General features: G+C 45.1%; 1 protein-coding gene across 1 annotated transcript in view; it reads left to right on the top strand.

The window, feature by feature from the left end:
• Positions 1-27,137, top strand: part of LOC137631785 (fructose-2,6-bisphosphatase TIGAR-like) — a 135,330-nt gene that overhangs the window by 78,334 nt on the left and 29,859 nt on the right. Inside the window, exons 5-6 of the mRNA XM_068363744.1 lie at positions 3,520-3,660; positions 16,280-16,381. Of these exons, the coding sequence (XP_068219845.1) occupies positions 3,520-3,660; positions 16,280-16,381 (243 nt within the window). The remainder of the gene's footprint in view (positions 1-3,519; positions 3,661-16,279; positions 16,382-27,137) is intronic.

The raw sequence follows: 27,137 nt of genomic DNA, 5'->3' as shown, positions 1-27,137 counted from the left end.
CTTGACCTTGAACGAGTTCGTACATCAGGCCCCATTCAAGATGGAGATGGCCCAGACAGTCAGACGGGCTGTCAGACTGCAGGAGTTCATGATATCGTTAGACCTCAAGCATGCTTACTTCCAGATCCCCATTCATCTATCCTCAAGTAAGTACCTAAGAGATTCACGTTAGGAGGAGAGATATACTAGTTCAAGGTGCTGTGTTTCGGCTTGTCCATAGCACCCCAGGAGTTCACGCAAGTCTTCACCCTAGTGTCCGTTTGGGCACACAAGAACGGCATTCGTCTACTTTGTTTACATAGATGATTGGCTGATTCTGGCAGACTCGAGGGAGTCCCATCTCCTCCATTAAGAGAGACTTTTCGCATTTTGCCAAAATATGGGGATCATGGTAAATTACGAGAAGTCTTACTTACAACCAGCCCAAGACCCAATGAGAATCGGGACCAAACCAGGCAAGATCTTTCTGTCTGAGGAACAAATAAAGAGATTGAGAGAGATAGCCCAGATCATCCTCTTGCGAGACAAATTGCCTGCACATCAGTTGCAAAGGCTGCTGGGACACCTAACTTCTCTAGAGAAGTTAGTTCCCAACGGTTATCTGAGCATCAGATCACTACAGTGGCAGCTGAAGACCTTTTGCCCTCAAGAAATTCCATTGGCCCCTTACAGGACATTGTAGTACTGATGAGCAACAATACTACAGTAGTGGCACATATAAACAAGCAAGTAAGAAGGTACCTTTTCGCAGAACATATGCCATCTACCTTTGGAAATCCTCAGGTGGACGGAAAACAATTCGGTAACCCTTTCAGCTCGATGCATCGTGGGCAAGAAAAACGTGCTGACAGACAATCTGAGCAGGAGGACTCAGATAGTAGACTCCGAATGGTCCTTGAAATAACAGATGGCCAACAGAGTTTTGACTTTGTTGGATTCGCCAACAAATGACCTGTTTGCAACGTCCCTAAACCAGCTCCAATATCCGGGGGACAGGATAGACATCTATGTGTTTCCTTCCTTCTACCTAATAAGGAGTCTCTTAAACTAAGTCATGGCATCTCAAAATCTGTCGATGACCCTAATAGCTCCACTGTGGCATCATGCAGAATGGTTTCACGACCTACTGCATAAGCTCATAGAGGCAACGAGGGAGCTCCCCACACTTCCCGATCTACTCAGACAATCATATGTGGAGAGATTCCATTAAGCGATCCCATCACTTCGTCTTCATGCCTGGAGGTTATCCAGCAACTTATCACAAAGAAGGGTTTTTTTAAACCAGTTGCCAAGTGAATGGAAGATACCTTTTGGAGTCATCTGCTTCAATATATCAGGCAAAGTGGTCCATCTTTTGTGGTTGGTGTAGTGGACGGTGTATCGCCTCCTCTCAGTGCCACTATACCAACAATAGCAGAGTTCTAATTGTACCTCAGGGAGGAAAAGCTATGTTCAGTATCGGCGGTAAAAGGCTATCGCTCATCCTTGAGCCTTGTCTTCAAGGTGAATAAAGTTAATATTTCCTCCTCGGCGGAGTTATCTCTCCTCATATGGAGTTTTGAGCACACAAGCCCTCAGTGAGAAGTCAGACCACCTTGGAACGCAGTTAAGGTTCTACGTTCGTTGAAAGGAGCCAATTACAAACCTCTTCGTTAAGCATCAGATCGAGACCTGACCCTGAATATGGTTTCCTTCTAGCTTGGCCTTCTGCCAAGAGTCACCGAGCTATATGGTCTGTCCTATGACATCGCCCATTCAGTGGGATGTGGGCAAGTGACACTCGGTTTCATCCCTGAGTTTGTAGCTAAGACTTGAAATCCGGCTGTAGTGTATCCTAGATTCGGGCCCTTCCAGATTGAAAGTCTCCAGTCCGTAATACAGTCCGTAATAGATGATCCTAATCAACTTTTACTCTGCCCTGTGAGGGTGCTGAGGAAACACATTAAAAGAGCCGAGAGAGCCCGCCCATAAATCTATAGACTCTTCATTAGCATGGGGAGATACAAGGGGAAGATCATGAAGAACTATATTTTCCTGGATCAGGCAAGTAATTGAAATAATCAGACCACTCTCATTCTGGCCGCCATCTCCGTGCCCATGATGTCAAGAGTGTCAGCACATCTCTGGCATTTTGAGAAGAATTTCTCTGTGATGCAGGTGTTACAAGCGGGTGTGTGAAAACGGCAAACTACGTTCACCACCCACTACCTGCAAGACATAACAAATAGGAACCAAGACACGTTTACCTTAAGTCCTGTGGTAGCTGTGCAAAATGCAGTCAATCAACTGCTCAGCTTCCTTGAAGGACAAGTAGCAGTTTGTTGAGGGCAGATGTTACCCGCAAGTAAGTCTAGAATGAATGTGTGACGGGCCATTTCCTATTTCATTTTCCCCTGTTTTGGGCCTCGGCATCCAGGGTGTGAGGTGGAGTCGGGCAATGTCTAGGTTAAGTGAGGAGCTTAGCTCTAATTTTACGCTTACGTGGTCAAGTCGCATTGCTAAATTCTACGCTAGTAGCGATTGCCGAGGTTGTCATCCTGTAAGGGTCACGAGGTGTTAGGGTGCCTTCTAAACAGCTTGTGCGTAGCACCGAGTGGCACCCCGGGACAGTCTCCAGCTAGTTGGTTTTAGGGATAAATGACAAATTTTAAATAATTTGTGTTTTTCCTAACTATGCAAACCTGAAAGTCTACACCTACTGGTCCCACCATCATCATCCCCCAGAAGTTCTGCCACAATTGCAATATGATGGTTGTTTACTAGTGCTGATATGAGTGTGGTGGTGGGTTAGGCCCGCTACCCCCCTCCGCTAACTAGCATAGGGTAGTTGCACCTTGCCGAAATAATAAGACTATGTAAAGAGCTTCAGGTTTGTATAGTTAAGAAAAATACAAATCATTTAAAATTTGTCCTTTTTTTAACCATCCCTAATTGATTACTCCTACCCATGTTCCAATCAATGTTCAAATCAGTTCATAAATTCATTCTATCATGCCCTCCTGCTTACATATACAGTAGTTTGTCAAAGCAAACATAACCATTTCAAACATAGTAGTCATGGCTAGAAGCACAGTAATATTGTAGGAGTGCTATTCATATAAATTCAATACTAATCCCCTAGATTTTTAGTCTGTCAAACAAAGCCCTTTTAAAGCACGTAGAAGAGTGATCGTTGGGTATGTATTGAAATAATGTTATTTCAAAGATACTGCTTTTTGCTTTTGTATTTTTTTCCACAATGAGTAGTTTCCCCCGTTATATTTTAACAATTAAAAGAGCAACTGGCTAGAAATAATGGTAAATAATTATAATAGATTAATTTGATAATGATAATTTTAATATTAAGGCTTAAGTGTAGATTCTTGTTTGATTAATCCAAATAATAAGGACTTTTCCATTATATTTTATAAGATTCACTTCTTTTGGATAAAGCTACTTTATGAAATTTTCACTATTGTTATTGCTAGTAATCAATATGGCTAGCAAAGTTATAATGTGTAAAATGTTTCTTGTTGCTAGAATTTTGGGAGTGTTGAGGGGCTCCATATAGATGAGGTTAAGACTATGGCTGCAGCAGAGGGGCTTACATGGCCACAGTATAATCCTCCTGGTGCAGAAACATTAGGTGTCCTTCAAGAGAGAATGGTGTGTTTTTTCAAGGTGAGTTTTTCTTAATTTCCTATTTCAAAGTGATTACTTTTTATGATTTTATTTGTATTCATTTGCTCAAAAATTTGTTTTTTTCACTTGGTGATTTATTACTTCAGAGTAGTTGCCCCAAATGATGTAGAACCACCTAGATTTAATGAAATGGCTGTTAATCGCTGGAATTTATTACCTTTGTTAGGTTTCAAGAGCCTCACATATTAGATGTGGCCTTTGATTAAATACTGTAGATTTTTCCTATATCATAAAATTTCCAGGGGATCGATACCGTATTGGAGAAAATGTTTTAGCTAATAGTGCCACAGGTGTAGGATCATCAGTATACTGTACCTAAAATGTTTCGATATTAAGTTTATCAAAACATCTTCATATTAGTAACTGAAAAGTGTAACTGGATCATGGATTCCAAGAGTGTCTATTTGTGGGCTTTTACATTTTACTATATAATGTGGATGGGTGAGGGCGATTCCATTCTTGTAATACTTTCTAGCCCGTCATGTAGATTTGCCCTACACTTGTGCGACACTAATTAGTCTAATATGAACTGTTGACATTAATATTATTATTATTATTATTATTATTATTACTAGCTAAGCTACAACCCTAATTGGAAAAGCAGGATGCTATAAGCACAAGGGCTCCAATATGGAAAAATAGATCCAATGAGGAAAGGAAATAAGGAAATAAACTATTTGGAAGTAATGAACAATTAAAATGAAATATTTTAAGAACAGTAACAACAGTAAAAAACAGATTTGTTCCCATACTAACAAACCTTCCGTAATTTATTTGGATTATCTTTTGGCGAAGCTGGAAGGTAGCTATTAGACTTGAAGTGCGAGTTGGCAACCCTGCCTAACCGCTTGAGCGGGTAGGCTGGGTGGGTACCCAGCCACCTCTGTACAGTGGAACCTCTACATATGATTGCCCTTATATACAATTGTTCCAACACCTGAAGTAAAATTCGATCAAATTTTCGTCTCGACACCCGAAGTCATGTTCCAACATCCCACGTAGATCATACGCGTAGAATTTTCTTGAAGCGTCGGTTGTAGTTTCTTCTTTACGCCGGTAGACAGCAGCACGTCGGAGGGACGCCATTGAGCGTCGCGTCGGTCAGTTCTCTGTTCTCGTGCGCATCGTGTGGTTGTCCTCTGTTCGGTCCGTTATTAACAGTGCTTACTATCTTCCTTTTCTCATGTTTCATTTTTGATTTTACGTATAATCATGGGTCCTAAGAAGCTTAGTTTCGGTACAGGTATTAGTAGTGGTGAGAAAAGGAAGGTGGCAATGCTTTAATTAGAATTGAAGCAAGAAATTATAGAAAAACATGAGCGCGGAATGCGTGTGAGTGATCTGGCTAAACTATATGGCCGAAATATGTCTACAATCTCGACGATCATCAAGCAGAAGGCAGCCATTAAAGCAGTTAAACCATCGAAAGGGATCACCATTATTTCAAAACATCATTGCCCTACCCTGGAAGAGATGGAACGCCTTTTGTTAATATGGATAAAGGACAAAGAGATTGTTGGCGATACGATCACTGAAACAATCATTTGTGAGAAGACCAGCGCTATCTATTGTGACTTGAAGGCGGCAGGCGCTGGGGTGATGCAGGAGAGTGTTCAACCGATCTTACAATGGAGGAATTCAAGGCGTCTCGTGGTTGGTTCGAGAAATTTAAGAGACGAACCGGGATTCATTCAGTTGTTCGGCACGGAGAGGCTTCAAGTTCGGACACCAAGGCTGCTATCAATTTTGTTAAGAAGTTCGAAAAGATCGTGGAGGATGAAGGCTATGTAGAGCAGCAAGTTTTTAATTGTGATGAAACCGATCTGTTTTGGAAAAAGATGCCTAGTCGAACATACATCACCCCCGAAGAGAAGACAATGCCTGGACATAAGCCTATGAAGGATCAGTTGACTCTTGCCCTATGTGCCAGCACCAGCAGGGACTGCAAAATAAGTCAGTTATTGGTTTATTATTCCAAAAACCTTAGGGCATTTAAGGCACATGGAGTCAATAAGGACATGCTTCATGTTTTCTGGCATGCTAATTCTAAGGCTTGGGTTACTAGGCATTTATTTGTTGAATGGGTAAACCAAGTTTTCGGCCCTGTTGTCAGGAAGTTCCATCAGGAGAGGAATTTGCCTTTAAAGTGCTTGCTTTGCTTGGATAATGCTCCTGCTCACCCTCGAAGATGATATCATCGACCAGTTCAAATTCATCAGTGCTGTATCTTCCACTGAACACCACCCCTATCCTCCAGCCCATGGACCAGCAAGTCATCTCGAATTTTAAGAAGCTCTACACCAAGTACTTATTTAAGCAGTGCTTTAATGTCACGCAAAGCACTAGCTTAACTTTGCGTGAATTTTGGAGGAGCCATTTCAATATCGTGCACTGCTTGAAGATCATAGATCATGCTTGGAAGGGAGTAACTCGACAAACACTGAATTCAGCTTGGAAGAAGCTTTGGCCTGATGCTGTTTCTCCCAGAGATTTTGAGGGCTTGGCCTGTGTTTGCCATAGAGGAAGACGTAGAAGGGATTGTATCCCTTGGCAAGTCCATGGGTCTGGAGGTCGATGAAGATGACCTCACCGAACTCGTCGAGGAGCATCATGAAGAGCTCACCACCGAGGAACTGAAGGAGCTGCATGCCATGCAGCATGATGAATTCCAAGCGCAGTTGAGTGAGTCGGAGGACATCAAGGAGGTAGAGCACATCTTAAGTTCGGCTGAAATAAAAGAGATGTTAGCACATCATCAACACGTGGTTGATTTCATTAATAAGTATCACCCACAGAAACTTCAGGTTTGCCGTGTAGTTTCACAATTCGGTGATGTCTGCTTAACTCATTTCAGAAAAATTCTGAAAAGCCATACCAAGCAACTTTCTCTTGATAGTTTCTTTAAAAAATTTACGAAGTGGTCTAGTGATTGGCAAAGAAAGTGAAGCAAAGAAAAATAAGATTGAATTGTGTGAAAGTGATGAAAATTAAAAATCAAAAAGAAAAAGAAAATGTAAAAAAATATAAAATATAAAAATTAAAAAAAATAAATAAGCTAAGTTAGGTTAAAGTTCACATAGGGTAAGTTACAGTAAGTTACGGTACATTATCGCAGTCACCATCTCTACCTCCTCGCTGACTGTCTGTCTCCTCCTGCATAGCAATTCCTACACCTGCGTTGGCCTGTCTCTAAGATGAAGTGACAATAAAAACCTTTTTTATTTATTATTTCTTTATAATTATTCTTTTTTACATCTTTCTTATGTAATGCAATTGTATTATTGTTATGTGTAATTATGTGTAGTAATTTATTAAGGAGTTATCATAGGTTTTGGGGCTGTGGAACAAATTATACAAATTATAGTGTATTCTTATGGGAATATTTGCTCCACCATATGATTGTTTTAACATAAAAAGCAGTTCCCAGAACGAATTACGATCGTATGTAGAGGTCCTGCTGTATATACTCTCATAGCTGTGAGGTACTTCACTTTTTCTTCTTAATTTTTGGCTCGGTTGTCAGAATGCCAGAGAACTTCAAATCAATCAATCTTTTGGCTCGGTAGAGATCAGACGTGTCCTCTCTCTTCCTAGACTGTCGCTGGACTTTTTGATATTCTTTTTCTTTTCAGGTGTGCGTGTTTTCTCTATGATCGCCTTCATGTGAATCTGTCCAGGACACGAGGGTGCTGCGTGCAGTACCTTCATGTCTTTGTTGGAGACAGACCCGTACTCTCTGTGTCCTTTGTGCAGAGAGCATCGCTGCGAGCAGGGTTTGCCCTGCCCAGAGTGTAGGGAGTGGACTGCCTCCCAATGGGAGAAATTTGGATGGCGCAGGAAGAAGGCCAAGCGTAATCTTTCTCCTTCAGGGGCGAGGAAAACGCGTTTTTTCGTCTCGCACCCCCAAATCTCTTTCAAAAGCTCCTTCTCGCTCGCGCTCTTCCGAGGGACGATCGAGTAGGAGCGCAGATTGACTAACTCCTTGGCAACCCTGGAGTACTGGGGGGTGATTGTTGCTTCCCATAGAGGAGCAACTTCATTTCCAGCTTCCGGGGAGCCATTTTCCCTTACAGATGTTTTGCAGGTGTGGCCAACCTTAATAGGGATTTTGGGACCCCCTTCAAAGGAAGAACTGCGTCTCCTTCAGGGCGGTGCTAAGAAGAACGCTTCTCATCAACATCTTACGCTCTGGAACTGTTTAAAGTACATCTGTCGCCTTCTGGGTCTTCCACACACAGACGAGGTGATCGCTTGCATTCGCCTCTCTTACGGCCTACTGCTGACGACGACCGCACTCGTCATCCTGGGACCTCATCGTCCTGTAACCTCCAACCCTTCGTTTCTTCCTTCCGGAACTTGCCGGTTGCAGGTGTTGATCTTCCGGATACTATCGCTCCTACCACCAGCAGCATGAAAGGACGAGCATCACTATCGCCTCGCTCTTCTGGACACTCTTCCCATGGTCGCCGTTGGCGATAATCGGAAGATCAGATGGGTTGTAGGTCATCACGATCCGAACGCTCTTCTTCTGGAAGGCGTTCATGCTGTAGAGCTTCACACTCACGAGACCCGTGGTCTCAATGCTCTCCCCAGAGGCGTTACTCTTCACGAGGAGAAGTCTTGCGATCGCGCTCTGCACAATCATGAGCACAGTCTATATCACTATGATCTAGATTACGAGGACGGCGCTCGCGCTCATGAGGACAACGCTCCTGTTCACAAGGGCTGTGGTCACGCTCGCCCGGGCGCCGTTCATGAGAATGACGTTCACGTTCGCAAGGCCGACTCTCACGTTTGTAAGCTTGGCAGTCACGATGCTCACATCGTTCTTGAACGAGAGCTAGACACTCCCGTTCACGATCGCCAACCGCACATTCACGATTAAAAACGTTCCTCGTCTAGAGGTAGAGGTAGGCGTTCGCGCAGCCCAGCAGCGTGTAGCCCCTCAACCTGACCTTCACCTAAACGACCTCAGTCTAAACCTGATCATAAGATTGACCGTCCCTCAGACAGGCGTCTGGCTAAGCCCCCAGTGCCTTTCACCGCCTGGGAAGTATTGGCAAAGAGTTCGACTACGGGATGCTTGGAAACATGTTCTCCAATGCTCGGGGTTGTCCCTACTCGAGGCCCTCTCTGCTGACTTCGTCGGACGTAGGTGCTTCTTTGCGGCAGCAGGAAGGGGTTAGACCTTCCTCTTCTAGTATGGCTCCTAGTGCTCCTGTTGCGAGCACTTCTGCTTGTGAATCGCGCCCGTTGACGCGCGAAACTCGCGATTTTGCGAACAAATCGATGATTTCCGTGAGCAATTCATGAGCAGATGTGTTAGAATCGCGAGCAAGTATGGTACCAACATCTTCGCCTCTGCCTCCAGCTTCTAACACCTCCAGCGGCAGGCCGATACCCTTACCAGAGGGTGTCAAGGAGCATTCTAATAGGTTAACAGATGTTCCTATTAGTCCTGACTATCCTTTTCATCCATCGAAGGAACATGTTCCTCTGCCACAGAGACTCTCCCCTGCGTCAGCTAAGGCTCCTTCACGAAATCTCCCCAGGGGACGTTCTCTTCCTGAACCTCCAAGGGAAGCCCTTGACTTACACCGAGGCTCTGAGGTTCCTGCATAGGTGAGCACTTTTCTCTCCACCCTGCAGAAGTCTCTGGGTGTGGCTCCTCCACTGTCACGACCTCCAACTTCTCCAGTCAGAGCGACCCCTAGGGCGAGTTCGTCCGTTGTGAGTCTAGATCCAAGAAGGAGATCAACGTCACACAAGGAACGCAGATCACCTTCATCCCGATCGCGTGCTGAGGGTCCTCGATCTTCTGAATCTTACATGGCCAACCTACCCTTTACCCTGGGGAAGGCAAGGGAAACCATGACCAAGAGGCAGAAGAGAAGGATGAGAGGCGTAACTCCACCTCACGCCGACATTATCCGGCCTAGGACGAGTAGGGACATAGGCTCGCCCAGGGAGATAACTGTCCATCCCTTCAATCCTCAAGAAATTGAGGTAGTGCCTCCGAACCAGCATCCAATTTCCTTACCTCCTCCAGAGGAAAAGCCTTTGGCTCTCGCTGCTAAAGCTTCATCTCGTGCCTTGAAAACCTCGCAAGTTCCCCCTCCTAAGACTGTGGAGGAACGTCCTGTGTGTAGGGAGTCGAAAGACACCAAGACAAAACCCAACAACGATGTGGCAAGGGAAGCTCGTATGGCTGAGGAACAGAGAAGGTCCCCTGTGGCGGGTCCCTCAAGCGACACTGTTGACGACCCTGACCTACCACAGGCTCTGGACGTGAGCCTGGAGGTGGACAAGCCCTTGGATACCGATGATGAAAATCTTCCAAAGGCCGCTAGTCTCAACTTCCACTCTGAGGAAGAGAGAGTTGAGTCGGAGCCCACCTTTTGACAGGTCTTCTCTTGTATGAGGGTCATTGATAAGGTGTCTACTCCTGGTTCCACCACCCAGGATGGTAAGGACATGGTACTCGATGAAATATTCCAGACCCAGAAGCCTTCCAGGTCCAGTGCGACTTTGCCCTGATCTAAAGGCTTGACAGCCGTCAAAAGGAAGGCTATCGCTCAGATAGCCAGAACTTCGAATTCCTTGAGGGCAGGTTTCTCCTCCTGGTCTCTTCCACTTCCTTATGTCTTACAAAAGAAGTACTATGAGATCAAAGGGGAGCCTCATTCCACCATGTCCCTCGACCCATCAGTAGAGTCCCTAACAAAGGGTCTTCCAACTCAAACCCTCTCCTCTCTGAGGGCCTCCCTCTCAGCAGTTAAGCTCCTTAACATAGAGGCGTGAAGTGGCTTGATCAATGGATAAAATCCTTGAACTTCATGGTCCGCTCCCACGATCTTTCGAAGAACTCGACCAGGAAAGGTGTCTAAGCGGCCCTTTCCATACAAAGGCCAGAAAGGGACCAAGGGAAGTGGCCGAGATGGTCACTCCCACTAGGAATGTCATTCCTCTTCTTCTACCATCTGTGGGAGGATGCCTATAGCATCTCTGGCAGAGATGGCAGCTTCACAGGGCAGAACCCTAGACAGTCAAAGTGATTGCTTTAGGGTATCGCATCCCATTCATTCAATCTCTCCCTCCACTGACTCTGGATCCAGTGCATCTAAGCTTCTATGCGAAGGGATCCGCAAAGAGCTGGGTCTCAGGGCCGAAGTCCAGACCATGGTGCAGAAGGGTGCTTTCCAAGAGATTTTGAATGGGTTCCCAGTCTTCTACAGTCAATTTTTTCTTGTGAAAAAGACGACTGGAGGCTGGAGACCAGTCATTGATCTCTCTCCCCTGAACAAGTGTGTGCAACAGACTCAGTTCAGAATGGAGACGGCAGACACAGTCATACAAGCGGTTTGTCCAAGGGACTTCATGTGCTTATTGGATCTGAAGGATGCATACTTTTAGATCCAAATCCATCTGTCTTCAAGGAAGTATCTAATTTTCATACACGAGGAAAAGATATACCAGTTCAAGGTTCTATGCTTCGGTATTCACCAGAGCGTTCGCCCTAGTGTCATCTTGGGCTCACAGGAACGGCATCCGTCTCTTCATATAACTGGACGACTGGCTAATCCTGGCAGACTTGGAGACGACCCTTCTTCGTCACCGAGACATGCTTCTCGAGTTTAGTCAGGATCTGGGGATCCTGATAAATCATGAGAAGTCATTATTGCAACATTCCCAAAGGCTGTTAAACCTCGGTATGATAATAGACACCGTCCAGAAGAAAGTCTTCCCATCAGACGAAAGAGTACAGAGACTGAGAGAAGTGGCTCCACCCTTCCTCAGAAAAGAAGTCTTTCTGCCCTCTCGTTGGTTGAGTCTGCTAGGTCATCTAACCTCTCTCATCTGTCTAGTTCCAAATGGCTGCCTCAGGATAAGATCCCTGCAATGGCGGCTGAAGTTTGCGTGGAACCAACCCTGTGATCCACCGGACGCTCAAATTCCTATAACTCAGGACCAGGTGAAGGATTTGAATTGGTGGATGGCAGACGAAAATCTTCAACGGGGCCAGAAACTTCTCGACCCTCATCCGGATTTGATGCTCTTCACAGAGGCATCAAAAGAATGGTGAGGGGCTCACCTGTTGCACCATACAATCTCCGGCTTTGCTCAGAGTCAGAAAGGTACCAGCACATAAATCTTCTAGAGATGAGCGACAACGCCATAGTAGTGGCTTACATAAACAAACAGGGCGATACCTTTTCACAGCCTCTATGTCATCTTGCAGTAAAGATCCTCAGATGGTCAGAAGAGCATTCGGTGTCCATATCAGCTCGCTTCATTCCCGGCAAGAGGAATGTGCTCGCGGACAATTTAAGCAGAGCGACTCAGATAGTAAGGTCCGAATGGTCTTTGAATTGTCAGATAACCAACTAAGTCCTGACTTTGTAGGGTTCCCAAACTGTAGATCTGTTTGCAACATCTCTGAACAGCAAGCTTCCGCTTTACTGTTCTCCAGTCCTGGACCCTCAGGCTCTATGGCAAGATGCATTCCAACAACGGTGGGACAACATCGACGTGTATGCCTTTCCCCTGTTTTGTCTGATGAGAAGACTGGTCAACGAAACCAGAGCATCCAAATATCTAATAATGACCCTTGTAGCTCTGTTATTGCATCACGCAGAGTGGTTTGCTCCTGCAACTTCAACTTTAGTAGATCTACCATAAGAGCTTCCTCCACGACCAGATCTAGTCAAACAACCACACGCGAACATCTTTCACAGAACCGTGCAGTCGCTTCGACTTCACGCGTGGAGACTATTCAGCGTCTCCCCTCTTTGAAGGGCTTTTCACGATAAGTTGCAGAGAGAATGTTCGATTACTTCCTTATGTCCTCATCCGTAGTCTACCAGGCTAAATGGAGAGTCTTCTGTGGTTGGTGTCGTGGAAGGAATATTTCTCCACCCTGTGCCACTATTCCAGTAATAGCGGAGTTCCTTGTATACCTTTGGGAGGAAATGTAAAGCTTCTATCTGTCTCGGCGGTAAAAGGCTATTGCTCGGCCTTAAGCCTCGCCTTTAAGCTGAAAGGAGTTGACATTTCCTCTTCGTTGGAGCTTTTTTTACTCATATGGAGTTATGAGATATCTTACCCTCAGTCAAGAGATTAGGCCTCCTCCTTGGAACGTGGCTTGCATCGCGAGATCCTTAAAAAGACCTCCCTACGAACCATTACGCCATGCAACTGACCAAAACCTCACTTTGAAGATGGCTTTCCCACTCGCTTTAAGCCTTTCTAAAGAGTCAGTGAACTTCATGGCCTCTCATATGACATTGACCTTTCAAGAGGGTGGGGGGAAGTGACACTCGGCTTCGTCCCTGAGTTCATTGCTATTACTCAAAATCCGGGGGTACTGGACCATAGATTCGGGCCATTTCAGATTGCAAGTCTCCATTCTGTAACCAATGACCCAGATCAGTGGTTATTATGCCCAGTGAGGAGTTTGAGATACTATCTTAAATGCACTGCAGCAACACGGCCCCGACTAACACCTCTATTTGTTAGCTCAGGGAGAGTAAAGAGGAGGATTACTAAGAACACGGTCTCTTCCTGGATCCACCAGGTAATCGAAAGAGCCTTGGCTCCTGATCCTCCTCCGGCTCCCCGGCCTAGAGCCCATGATGTCAGGGGAATTAGTACATCCTTGGCATTCAAATGTAACATTTCCATGTTGCAAGTACTGCAAGGGGGCGTATGAAAGAGGCAAACTACTTTCACAGCCCATTACTTAAAAGACGTGACCCACAGGAGACTCAATATGTTCACCATCGGTCCTGTGGTGGCTGCTTAACCAGTGGTTTAAGAATACCTCAGGCTCCTTGATGGACAAGTAGCAGTTAGTTGAGGGCATTGGTTACCCGGGTTAAAACTGGGATGAATGAGAGTATGTCTGGCTTTCCTTTCTTCCTCTTACCCTCCCTTGGGGTACAACACCATGGGCCCCTCTGCAAGCTGGCTAACCTCAGCAGGTAGTTATCACTTCCCTTATGTAGCCTAGTATAAGTCATATAATTATATACTGTCCACATCCCCATCGCTCTCTGCGAGGTAAGCAATGGGAAATGTCGTGTTTTTCATATATATAAACTCAGAATGTGTTTATACAAGACAACAAACTCTCATTACACTGAATTGCACAAGCCACTATTATACTCACTTTGTATATTTTAGCGAGGTGTTAAAAGTTTTCCCTAGACCCCAGTCATATACTATACTAGGTAAAACTGGGTCAATGTCCATGCCATACTTAGGAATCCCACCCACCTAAGAGTGAGTCATCCAAATAAATAACGGAAGGTTTGTTAGTATGGGAACAAATGACAAATTTAGAGATAATTTGTATTTTTCACTAACTAATACAAACCTGGAGTTATTTATATAAATTGGACCGCCATCACCTGTCCCCCAGGAGTCCTGCCTGCAATTAAAAGTGATGTACCTCATAGCTGTGAGAGTATATATAGAGCTGGGTACCTCCCAGCCACACCCAGCCTACCCTCTCAAGATGTTAGGCAGGATTGCCACCTCGCACTCCAAGTCTAATGGCAACCTTCCAGCTTCGCTGAAAGATAATCCAAATAAATAACTCCAGGTTTTTATTAGTTTGGGAAAAATACAAACTATCCCCAAATTTGTCATTTTCCATACATAAACTATAAAAAGAGACTATCAGCCTGTTCAACTTAAAAACATTTGCTACAAGTTTGAAACTTTGAAGATAATAGATATTCAGGTCTTCTTTTTCTCTTTCTCTTTGAAAAACTTATCAGAAAACTGTCTCTTATGGTCTTTCTAACCACTTTGACAACAATGATAAGTACAGTCAAAGACAAGGATAACTCAAATCAGGACCAAAAGTCCCTTGTATCCATAAAGGAGTTAACCATAGAAGTGGCTCTGTCACCTCAGAACTCCTTCCTTCCAACATTCTGAAGAACCCTGGCCTTGTGGACTGAGGTAGAATAAATTTTGAAGGGGATTGCTCAAAGTATTCCATCAGAGTAATACTTCTTGATTTCCGGGGATTTGAAGGACGAGTACTTTTAGTACCCGTACATCAGTCCAGGTTCTAGTACTGCCCATCTGCTCGTGTTCGAGGGATTGCCATCTTACCTCGGAGATTAAAGAAGCATCTGGTATGTGGTTGCATCAACTCCACCGTATGAACTCGAGTCTAGCTTTGACACTAATGATAGATGCTTTTCGGGAAGACATTCTTTTCTGGGAGTTCTCAGCCACTCACATTTCAAGCAAGAGGAATGGGCTAGCAAGCACACTTAGCTGCCATGGTAAGGCTATAGGGTCTGGGATCCCTACACCCTTGCATAACAGAGAGGGTTCTCCAGGGATTATCCTGTTCTCTATATGGTTAGATAGGAAGCACCCCAGGTTTTTTCTAGCCCTCTCCTATCAAACCCCATGGTTAGTTTTAAGTCGCTGTCAACACTCATGGGATTATTTGGCTTATTAAGTGCTGGCTCTATTCAACCCTTGTCTATTGGCTAATCTAACTTGTGGGTTTATTCTGGACTCTGTTGATTCAGGTGGCTCCCATTCAGCCTTATGACGAATGTTTTCCTGTTCTGCCTTATTGAGATCTTGGAAGATCTCCCTTGGCCTTCACTCTCCCTTTCCCCAGGAAGTGGGCCATTATATGTGTTGATTATCTTAGAAGGGAGTTTTCTTGAGCTGGGTCATTTCTAGACCAGATCATGGAGTTAATCTTCCTTTTCTTGGCTTAGAAAAGCTCCTCCAAGTAGCGGCCATCAAGGCTACCTCTCAGTCTTGAGCATAGTCTTTCAACGGGATGGAACAGACCTCTTCTTCTCATAGGAGTTCCTGTGCTCAGGGATGCTTTTAACAGTGTTGCTGTTCTTGGCACCTTGTCCAAACTTTTGAGAAGGCCTCAGTGAGATACTGATGCACAAACTATCGCTGCTGTCTTACTCAGGGGAAGAGGTTGTCTCTGCCTTATTCTCCCACTCGAATACTTTTGGGAGCACCTTGGTCTAATACCGAGGCACTTGGCAAACTCGCACAGTGCAGGTGCACAGCCCTTGGTTTGAGCCCTTCTCCATCCAATCTTTATATGATGTGGAGAGAAGAGGCCTTTTTCTCCATGAGGGCTCTACAGTTTGTATTTCGTGTAGGAACAAATCAAAATTTGTTATAGTAATATGTATTTTTCCTAGCTGTACAAACCTAAGTCCTTTATATAAACTTCCCTCATCAATCACCTCTCTCATTTCTGAGCTAAATAGAGGCTTTGACAAGTAAGGGGGCGCAGGTCCTTGCCCTCACACCCACCTGTCGTTAATTACCTTAACTATTTTAATGGCCATCTGGCTTGTGTACTGAAGGCTGTTCTCTACATAAATGACTTCTATTTGCATAGCTAGGAAAAATAGAAATTACTTTAAAAATTTGTTATAGTAAGGAGATACTGTACTCAGTGTATACAGTATAATAGAATTGTTTACTGATATCACATAACCTCAGACATTTATTTTATGCTGAACAGTACTAGGTACTTATTTTAGCCATAGAATTTACTTTTAGTTTATAATTATGTATATGTATATTTCAGGAACTCTGTCAGTCTGTGTATGACAAAAATAAGCCAGCAAAGTGTGATTCAGTGGACAATGGGGAATCGGAAGATTTTAGTGATGATATAGAAAAACTGAAGGTATGCTGTTTATGTTTATATTTGATAGATTTTACCATACTTGATTGTTTGAAATTCCTTTGACCTCTTGCAAACTATGAGTACAGTGGTCACTTAAACCTCTCCACTGCTAAGTCTAAAGTGACTGTAAATCTATTTAAAGTGTGGAAATTAAGTAGTAAATATACTGGTTTAAATAAAAATTGGTCAGAAAAACAGTGAGTCTGAATGTGGCAGGGCGAGGAGTTGCGTGGAAGGCTTCAAAAATTAGTCAAAAAGAGTATAGATGAAAACTTAGTCTTGATAGTATTTCAGGAAGACAGAATATTAACTGAAAGTGAATGGATAAAGCTTATAGCTTGTCTAGCCCTGTGAAGGGAATCATCATCATCATCTATGCCTATTGACACAAAGGACCTAGGGAATAGCCAATGTGAAAAAAATTATTAAGGATAAGGATGTTAAAATTGGTCTTAGCATACATTAGACTCATGCAAAATTGTAGCCTTGCAAGTGTTAGCCAATATAAATACAAAATAAGAAAATAAATACCATATTATCCACTGAGGGAAGTAAATATAGGTGGCAATTTAAATGCCCAGTATATAACTTTTTCTTCTCTTGAATGAATTTTCTTTATACTGTCTCAAGAAGCACATATTTGTTTCATCACTAAATACAAACTAACACTATTACTTTTGGTGAAGCTGAAAGACGACCCATTATATTTTTAGCAAGGATTAACCACCCATCCGCTAGTTAGCAGGGCGGGTGTAGGGTAGTAACTACCCCTCTCACTCACTCACCTGGGTTGTGAGCCTCACTCTGCTTTTGACTCAGGTGGACATTGGACATTACCGCTCTTTCCCCCTCGCCTGAACATTATCTTTGTTCACCATAACATTGTCGTTCTAAGGAACACCCTCGTTAACGTTAAAGGAAACCAGCATCCAAGCCTTCCCCTTCTAAAGTCTCTAGGTGCTCTCCAGGGCGTTGGCATTCGCCATCTCACCGTTCGCCCTCTCTTCGCAGAGGTTCCTCCCCTCTCTCTCATGCTTACAAGCGCAGACCATCGTGTTCTTCCAGGAGAACAGGATGTGGCGAGAACCTCCCCGATGGTCTCCCCTTCAGAAAGACCCGACCCTCAAAGCACCGAAGGAACTGGCAACTCATCCAGTTCCTTTCCCCCATAAGGAGGAATCTTCGAAGATGCAGCCTTTTGCCAGGTTTGTGACTGTCTCAGGTAAGGCTTCTTTTCAGAAACCCTCAACATCAATCCTCTCAGGGGATCTCTCAGCCAGCACTGCTGTTGGTCAGGAACCATGGTTTGGAGCCCTAGTTAGGGCCATTCACCAGGCTTTTGTGGCAGGTATTCCTTCGATTCATCCCTCAAGAACACTCAGGATACCTCTAGAGAAATCTTTCTCTCCTCCAGCGGATCTAAGACGAAAATCTGTGGTTCCTCCCCTTCGATCCTCTCCCCTGAAGAGGAAGCGAGGAGTTTCTGATCAGGTAGTCTCACCTAAAGTCAAGCTGACTCCTGTTAGGTCATCCAAGGGGAGGCTCAGCATAGTCGCCCCAACGCCTACCCGACCAGTTGCACAACCTTCACTGTCTTCCCGAGATTCCTCTCTCAGAGAAGAGTCTCTGGTGGTCTCTTTCCGCCCCCTCTCCCATCTAGGTGGTACCTCGAGAACTCTGGCCGGTTTCCAAGCCCTTAGAGGAAGCTGTTTTGCCTCCTGCAGGTGAAAAATGAAGGGAGGACCCTCCAAGTTCTTTCCTAGAGTTTTTTTTTTTTTTTTTTTTTTTTTTTTTTTTTTTTTTTTTTTTTTTTTTTTTTTTTCCCCCCAAGGAAGGAGTCTAAAGACTTGAAAACCATTCCCTCAAGACCTTCAAAAGGGTACCAAAAGGCTATCTCCAGCAGGCTCATCGACGAGTTTAAAGGTATAAAGGCCGATTATGAATGGCAGGGGCAAGGGACAGTGACAATGCCCTAGAGACTGACCATATTACATATGATCAGCGCCCAAGCCCCCTCTCCACCCAAGCTAAAATCAAAGAGGGCCAGGCAATGGCTGCTGATGACTTAGCAGATAGACCTATAGGCTCCCCAAACCCCCCATCCTTAGCTCACAAGGATGATGAGGTTGCAGCGATGAAAGAAACTAACGAGTTTGAGCGGGACTTGAACGGCAGTCTGGCAATCACCAGGCAAGGACGCTACCACAAGGCCACCACAACCCTCCAGAAACCACCATGATCCACCCCGAGATGATGTCTCGTGTGTGGAAGATCTCGATTACGACGACCATCTGAGGCTATCGGAAGCAGAGCAGAGAGAGTCTGAGCATGACTTATGGCAGGTCTTAGCCTGCTTGAGGGCCATCAATGGGTTGTCAGACCCAGCAGTTGCCCTTCATGAGGGCAAAGACACAGTTTTAGACCATGTCCATGGCACCCCGAAACCTCCCAAGACCAGTGCAGCCTTGCCCTGGTCTCAGGGTTTGAAAGGTGTCCGTCGGAAGGATATTACACAGATCACCAACTCCTCCAGCTCCCTTCGTGCAGGCTCATCCTCAAAACTCCTTCTGCCGCTGTTTTTGCAGCAGAGGAGGTACTTTGAGGTCTTTAATGAGCCTCTTCCGGCACTTCCTCTTCACCCTTCTTTAGAGGAATTGACCAATAGGATCTTTCTAAAGAGACACTCTGGTTTACAATTCTCATTCTTCGCAGCTGAGATCCTCAACCAGGAAAAGGTAGCGAAGTATGGGGCCGTGCTTGCAGTAATGAGTTGAAATTGTATCACGTAAGAAAGTTAGTTGTTGTTCAAGTAATTTAGACTAGTTTTAAATAAGTATCGAAAACAATATTTGCTAATGAAAGCTATGATGTTCCACCTTCCTTCAAACTCTCATAGAATCTCAAAGAAGAACTTTGACCGTTGATATTTCAAAAATATACTTATTGGCATTAAAAACTATTTTTCTCCTCTATTTATCAACCAATTTCAAATCCAAATACATCAATGTAAAGAGAAATAAATTTACAATATTTTGTATGGAGGAATTTTTTCTTAAGTATATTTTCTATTTTTTTATATTTATTCAAACTTTTAGAATATATAAATATATAAATATTTATGTTAAAAAAAATACCGAAAATATGGAAAATTCCTACTGGCATTTTGTTTATATTGTGATAAACAAAATTTATGGAAATTTTTAGTTAATTTTATTTAGTATTTTTGGATAAAAATTTAATTTAATTTTTTTTGTTTAATAGATTTTTTATTCATTAGAAAAAAATAATTGTCCGAATTCAATGAAACTTGCAGAGATTTATCTTTGCTCTAGTAGGTATAACATATAGAAAAATTAGATTCATCCAGTGATAAATAACGGTTTTGGGTTCAATGGCGGATACACCCCTTAAGTAGAGAGCAGAACTCAAACCAATGTCTTGAGATCAGTTTCTAGAAATACTCAACCTTTAATTTATGGGTCAATTTTCTCAGCTTTAGACATGCCAACAAGGAGGCCCTTTCGTTCAAGGGAAAGCATAACAGAATTCCGTTAAAGTATCCGTTGATTCAAAAACCTTATGAGTATGACAGTGCTTTCCTCTAAATTCCAGTAGAGGAAAGATTTTCCCACTTCTTTCCCGTTTGGGAAATCTTGTTGCCCAACCTGTCAGTATTGGCAGTGGTCAAAGAAGGCTACCAAATCCCTCAACAAGGAAGGCTACCGAATCCCTCAAAATTCCAATGCTCCCTAATAAAAGAAACAAGTTGTTTTTCCAAGTTTTCTTACCAACACAGCAAAAGATCAGTTGCTACAACTAGAAATTGCAGAACTTCTAGCGAAGAATGTAATAAAAGAAATCGTAAACCCTTCCCCATGGTTCTACAACAGGTTTTTCCTTGTCCCCAAAAGCTCAGGAGGTTGGAGACCGGTTCTAGATGTCTCAGAAATCAGCAATTCATTAGTGTTCACAAAGTTTTCAATGGAAATGCCCTCAACAGTTCTGGGAGCGATCGAACCAAAGGATTGAATGTTCCTGATAGACCTCTCTGATGCATATTTCTACATTCGGATTCATCTAAATTTAAGGAAGTACTTTTGCTTTGTGAACTGATCAAAGGTCGAATACATATGTTTTGTGCTCAGGATGGCCATCCCCATGGTGTTCACCAGATTGATGGCCCCATCTCGAAATGATTAATATTAATGGGACTAAGAGTTCTTCCATACCTGGGTAATTTTAAGCGATTCATTGAAGTGGATCCGAGTTTAACAATTCGTTATTAAATTTGTTGGATCAGTTAAGGGTTCTAGTCAGTTTCAAGAAGTCCCTCCTGGCTCCAACTCAGAATATTCTATGTTTGGGAATAATAGCAATAGTTCCTCTTCAGGATTTTCTGTCAAAAAAGAGGATCAATTTCTTTCTTATGCTTCAAAAGCCCAAAACATTGTAGCCCTAGTCGTCAGTGCGAATGTGGATGAGGCTTCTTGAAACCATGGCCTCCTTGGAGAAATTCTTCCTACTAGATTGCCTGGAAATGAAGGTTTTTGAATATCCTCTCAAGTTACATTGAAACAAGACAACTAATTTAGAGGCCTTATACAGTATACCTACTTAACCAATGATGAATCAAATAACAGCTACTGAAATGGTGGAACGATCTTAGTTGATTTTAATGAGGAGTCTCTGTAGAGTTGAAAATTCTATACCTATTTCTGTTCACAGATGCATCACAGGAGATGTGGGGAGCAACTCTGCACCTCTACACCTCTCAAGGAAATGGACCCCACAGGAGATATAACTGCACATCAATAGCCTCGAGTTACTAGCCACATTAAAAAATCTTAAAGATCAAACACTACTATTAGTAGAGAAGACAGTTTGTATTTACTGACAATACGACGTTATTAGCATACATCAGGAACCAAGGGGGGTGTACAAGATCTTCATCCCTGTATCTTATAGCAGACAAACTGTTATCGTGGACGATTTAGAGGAATCACTCTACAGTCATACCTCTTTTCACGAAAGAATCTGCTTAACAAAATTTTTAAGCTGCGAAACGAGATGTGAATGTTTTTATGACTCGCTTTGTGAAAAATGTTTCAATTTAAGAAAAAAGATTTGCCAACCAGGCCAAGAATAAAATAGTCACCCATTAAAAGAGCTGAAGAAAATGGGTTTAGACAATAGAAAATGTAGCTATAGTCTAAATCAGGGGTAACGATAATAGTACAGTACATATGGTACTGTATATTTTGTATAACTACCGTATTGTACTGTATGTATTGTATTATTTTCCATTTATTATTACGTTATATTGTCATAACTACTTAATTTACAGGTATTAACAGTTAGTTTAGGTATATTGAATGGTTCAAATGTATTTGGCTGTACAGTATTTCATTGTGGTTATACTATAGCTTTATTTTAAGATTTAATGTGGTGTTTTGTAGGGTTTGGAACAAATTAGGCAATTTGCATGTGAAATGTGACTCAACGCAAAAAAAATCACTTGACGAAAGCCACTCTAGAATGAATTAATTTCGTGTTGTGAGGCATTACTGTTCTTCAGTTCATTCCTGGAAGTTCAAACGTTAGGAATCAGCAAGGCTGAAAGAATCGGATTTTGTCAAGTGAACAGTCTCTACATCCAGCGATTTGTCGAGAAGTTTAGAAATGGGGGGTTCGCCTGAGCATAGACACGTTTGCCATATCACCGAACAAAATTATAGATGTTCTATGTTGACCTGTGTTAGATCCTGTAGCTTGGAAGGTGGGTGCAATGTTACAAGACTGGTCAAATCTGGATCTTTACGCATTCCCCCCCATCCATCATAATGCGGCAGGTATTAAGCAACTTTGTGATCTCTTGGAACAGCAGGAAGAGGCTAATGGCTCTTTTCTGGCCACAGAGGGCATGGTTCACAGATTTGTGGCCCTTGTTGTCAGAGCATCCCAGAAGGTTACTGTACAAAATCAATCTGCTTAAACAACCAATATCAGTGATGATACATCCATGCTCGTCTGTGCTACATCTGACCACATGGAGACTATCCACTGTATCTGTAGAAACAAATGGTTTTAAAATCCCTCGAGACTGTCTATTATAGGTTTTAAGGGACAGTCTACCAAAAACACAAAGACAATGAAAGGTTTGTTTTTATTGATGCAATGCTAGAAATCTATTCATGACTAAGACTAACTTGGATAATATTATTAGTATTTTTTCTGTTTCTTTTTTATGACAAGAAACTTTATTTAAGCTATTAGGAGATATAGATCTGAGCTAATTCTGTTCTGTAGCATTTAAGATTAGATCTGTCTCTCAGGGTTTTAGTGGGTTTGTTCAGATTCTTCATTATTGAATGACCTACTGTAGTAGAGTCAATTTTCTGAAATTTGAATGTGGTTTTGCAGTATTTAAAAGGGATGAGATTTGAAATATTGGAAAATATATCGCTTAAAGAGATGATGACCAAATAACATGTTAGCATTAGCTTTGGCTAAACACATTTGTGAATTTCAAGCATTGTTGGTCAAGGTAGGCTTTGGGTATGATTTTTTCTCTTGCCTTCATTTTATAGCCAGAAGGGATTTTAAGGCTGAGCCTGACTCAGATTTTTTACATCCCTTCACTAAAACTTATTAAAAGTAATTCAGAAGAAAATAATTATCTTTGTTCAGTAAGAGTTCTACAGTTATATTTGGACAAAATAAAACGGATTTTGAGCAAAGTGAAAAATCTATTTGTTCCAAAACGGAATTCTTACCTCGAACTACTTTCTTAGGAGTATCTGGGATCTCCTCCCAACCGACTAGAATTTTGTGTAGTTTACCCTACCTCCGTTTTCTATGCAGGGGAACCTCTGGCGGAGTGATACGTGCCATGAGGCGACCCGTGGTCAGAGAGCGTACTCTCTCAGGTCTCGACCTCCAGTAAGTTTTCTGGTCGCTTTGTGATAACATCTCGCCGCGCTCTCCTTACCCAGTGCGACCCTTTTGTGTCCCCCGACCATTTGTGTCCCACGCGGTCCCCACGTGGTCCTCTTGTGTTCATACCTTACCTTATCCTACCCTTTCCCTCTGTGTTCCTGTGTCTTGTGGTGCTTTACCGTTCGTTATGGAGCATCCCCGTCGTTGCCCCGGGCCTATGGCCGGTAAATCTTGTGGGGCTTTTCTGTCCAAGCCGGAAGTCGACCCCCACTCCTTGTGTTCGTCGTGTAGGGGCAGTGTGTGTTCCCCAGCAGCCACGTGTCCAGGGTGTGAATCCTGGAATGAAGTCCAGTGGGTGCGCTACGGAACCAAAAAGAAGAAGGCTACCAAGAGGTCGCCGAAGAAGCCAAGCATTGCCTTGCCTCTTGCTTCGCCCGAGGCCTCTTCGGAGAGAGCTTCTCTGCCGCCTTCCCCTACCCAGAGTAGGGGACGAGGTAAGTCTTGTGGGGAAGCGGCCCATTGCTCTTCCCCAGGAGTCCGTGATGCCTGTTGGTGGGGATGTAGTGTCGGTTCAGGCAAGTGGGGGTCCTGAGGCAGGGACGGGAGTGTGTTCGGGAGACGAGGGCCTGTTGCCTGCAGGTCCCGTCTCTACCGACGATCCCATGTGGGGAAAGGCTGCCATAACCTCTTCCCCCGCTTCGTGGATCTGCGTTTCAGGTACGTCAGCGGCCAGGGGAGATGCCGAGATGGAGGATTCACCGAGTTCGAACCCCCTCACGTGGGCGCCGCCGAGGACGCCCTTCAGGTCGCCCATGAGACTGGAGGAAGAGTTCGACACCTGGTTTACCCGTAAGAAAGTGCCTCGCTCTCCCTCGGTGCCCTTAGCAATGCTCCCGTCCGTCTTTCTCCAACCTTCTTCGTCAGCAGACCGGCATGAAGAACCACCAGCAACGCGGGACTACGCCGACCGAGCAGCACGTTAGTACCAGTCTTCGGTCTCCTCTTTTGGGTCATACTCCTCGGAAGATGTAGGTCCGAGGGACTCGAAGAGGAGAAGACACAGATCCCGCAGGAGGAGGTCCCGTTCCCGTTCCCAATCTCGCCACGCCAGGAGGCGTTCCAAATCCCCCAGGAGGAGACACAGGAGAAGCCGATCGCCAAAAGAAGAATGGGTGCGTGTCACCATCCCACTAAGTCACCTCCTAGGGGCTTCATCAGTCCCGAGTACCTCTGGCTGGCTCCCGAGAGCTCCTTCTCCATCCTCGAGGTACGGCCCCTCCAGCAGACCAGAACATCGGCGGAAGTCCTCGCATCAGGTCTTGGTTGACAGGCATAAGCCCGCGAAGGTCTGACTTCATCCACACAGCGGAGAGAGTCGCCCCTTCCGACTGGCATCCTCGTCCTGGACCCCGGGCCTTCAAGCGAACGCCCTAACCGTAAGAGTCATCCAGTTATCACGGGGAAGCCCGCAGTCACGTGGATCCCCGCAGGAGGGGGTAGGCCCATGACGGCTACCCTCGTCCCAGCGGGGCTGCCCGCTCAGCAAGTCGAGCCGTCGAGAGTTCTCCACGAGAGGAAAATGCCTACACCTCAAGCGGAGCCCTCCGCCTTAGATGTTCTTACTCAGGCGGAGGACCACTCAGCCGAGGCCCTCATCGATAGCGGAGAATGTTCAACGGACGAGGTCTCCACATATAGGAGGGTCCTGGCCCTCATCAGGCGCCATCGTAGGCTAGATGAGCCAAAGCCCTCGGCGGACGAAGTCTGGCTATCCGGTCTTAGCAGGCTGGTGGATAACCCTGTGCAACAGAGGCCTTCGCTGGCTCTTTTCCTGGCGAGGGACATTAGGCTGGGTATGGACCACATAGATAGGTTCATAGCCAGCCAGGCGGACGATCCCAGGAATCAGAGCTCCTCCAAACTCCTCCAGGGGCAGAAGACTCAGAAGCGTTTTTATCTCCCGGAGGGGCGCTGCGGAGGTCCTTGTTCGGTTGAGCCAGCATTCGCCATCCTTAATCAGGGAGCCGCTGAAGACAGGGCTTCCTCCGCTCCAATATGTTTTTCTCCGTCGGAAGCCTCCATGATGGAGGACATGACCCTGGACTTGGTGTACGTCTCATCATGGCTAGACTGGTGGGCCTGCACATTGGTAGGTTTTCAGGCCTCCAACGACCTCTCCGTCCCCGAGAACCAAACCTTACTGAGGGAACTAATTAGCTCAGGAGGGAAGGCGCTCAAGTTCCTGTCATACCAGTCCCTCTCGCAGGCACCCAACTGGATCCTGCGGAAGAGGGACACAGTCCTGAGTAAGTTGGTCAGGAGACTACCAGACAGGGAAGCAAGAGCCTTAAGGAACTTGCCCCTGCAGAGGCGACTCAGTGTTCCCTCTGAAGGCGGTGGAAGAGACGGTAGAGAGGGTCAGGAAACTGAAGGATGTGGGAGAACCTAGGCCCCCTTCCAGCAAGACATCACGCCCATAGGAGAACCTCTTCGGATGTCTCTCATCCTCCCCGCGCCTCGCTGATCCAGCCCTCCCGTAGGGGTACTTCGACTCCTCAAGGAAGCTTCAGACCATCCTACTCTGGCTCCAGGAGAGGACATTCCAGCCGTGCCTCTCGAAGGAGATAGGATGGGAGGCCCCCTACTCCTGCCAAAGCCTCAGGTACGGGGATGCCGCAATCACTCTTGGCAAGCATGGCGGGACCACGGAGCGGATCCGTGGACCGTAACAGTCTCCTAGCGGAGACGCCCCCTCTGATCCCGTACCAGCAGGCAGAGTGGTTGGCGCCCAAGGACCCCTTGGAGAAGACAGCATTGCAGGAGGAAGTTTCGGCCATGCTCGCAAAAGGGGCAGAAGAACCAGTCACGAACCCAGGACCGGGGTTCTACAGCAGGCTCTTCCTGGTGGAGAAAGCGACAGGGGCTGGAGACTGGTCATAGACCTCTCAGCCCTCAACAAGTTCGTGTGCAAAACCGACTTCAAGATGGACACCCCGAAGTCGGTCTTAGCGGCCCTGAGGGAGGAGGACTTCATGATGTCCATAGACCTCAAGGACGCCTACTTCCAGATCCCTGTCTACCCCTCCAGCAGGAAGTTCCTAAGGGTAAAATGGGGTACCCAGACGTTACAGTTCAGGACCCTCTGCTTCGGTCTGTCAACAGCTCCTCAGGTCTTCACGAGTCTTCGCAACAGTTTCAGCCTGGGCACACGAACAGGGCATCTGCCTGATTCGGTACCTAGACGACTGGTTGTTGCTTTCAGCCTCAGAGGGAGCACTGAAGGAGCAAGGCACGGAAACTTCTGCGGTTCTGCAACGTCTTGGGTATCATCATCAACCTGGAGAAGTCTTAGCTGATACTCTCCACCAGGATGACCTACCTAGGGATGGTTCTAGACTCCCGGTTGGCGAGAGCCTTCCCCTCCGCGGAGAGACTGGACAACCTAGAGCAGATACTCCAGCCCTTCCTGTCGGGCCAGCCCAGGAGAGCCAAGGATTGGCAAAGGTTGATAGGCCATCTCGTGTCGTTGGAAAAGTTAGTTCCCCAGGGGAGGCTCAAACTCAGGGGCGTGCAGTGGAACCTGAAGGAGCTATGGAACCAGGGGGACTCCCCGCACAAGATAGTCCCGGTGTCCCCGGAGACAAACGAGGTCCTGAAGTGGTGGCATGTCAGAACAAACACCCTCAAGGGAATGCCCTTCGCAGTCGACCCTCCGGAGATGCTGCTGTTCACGGACGCATCCAAGGAGGGTTGGGGAGCCCATCTTCTCGAGAAGACAGCAAAAAGAAAATGGGACTCCGAGGAGAGGAGACGGCACATA

The sequence above is a fragment of the Palaemon carinicauda genome, chromosome 40 (assembly GCF_036898095.1).
Source record: "Palaemon carinicauda isolate YSFRI2023 chromosome 40, ASM3689809v2, whole genome shotgun sequence".
NCBI classification, from domain to species: Eukaryota; Metazoa; Arthropoda; class Malacostraca; order Decapoda; family Palaemonidae; genus Palaemon; species Palaemon carinicauda.
The sequence above is the reverse complement of the archived record's forward strand: the minus strand, read 5'-3'. Positions and strand labels throughout refer to the sequence as shown.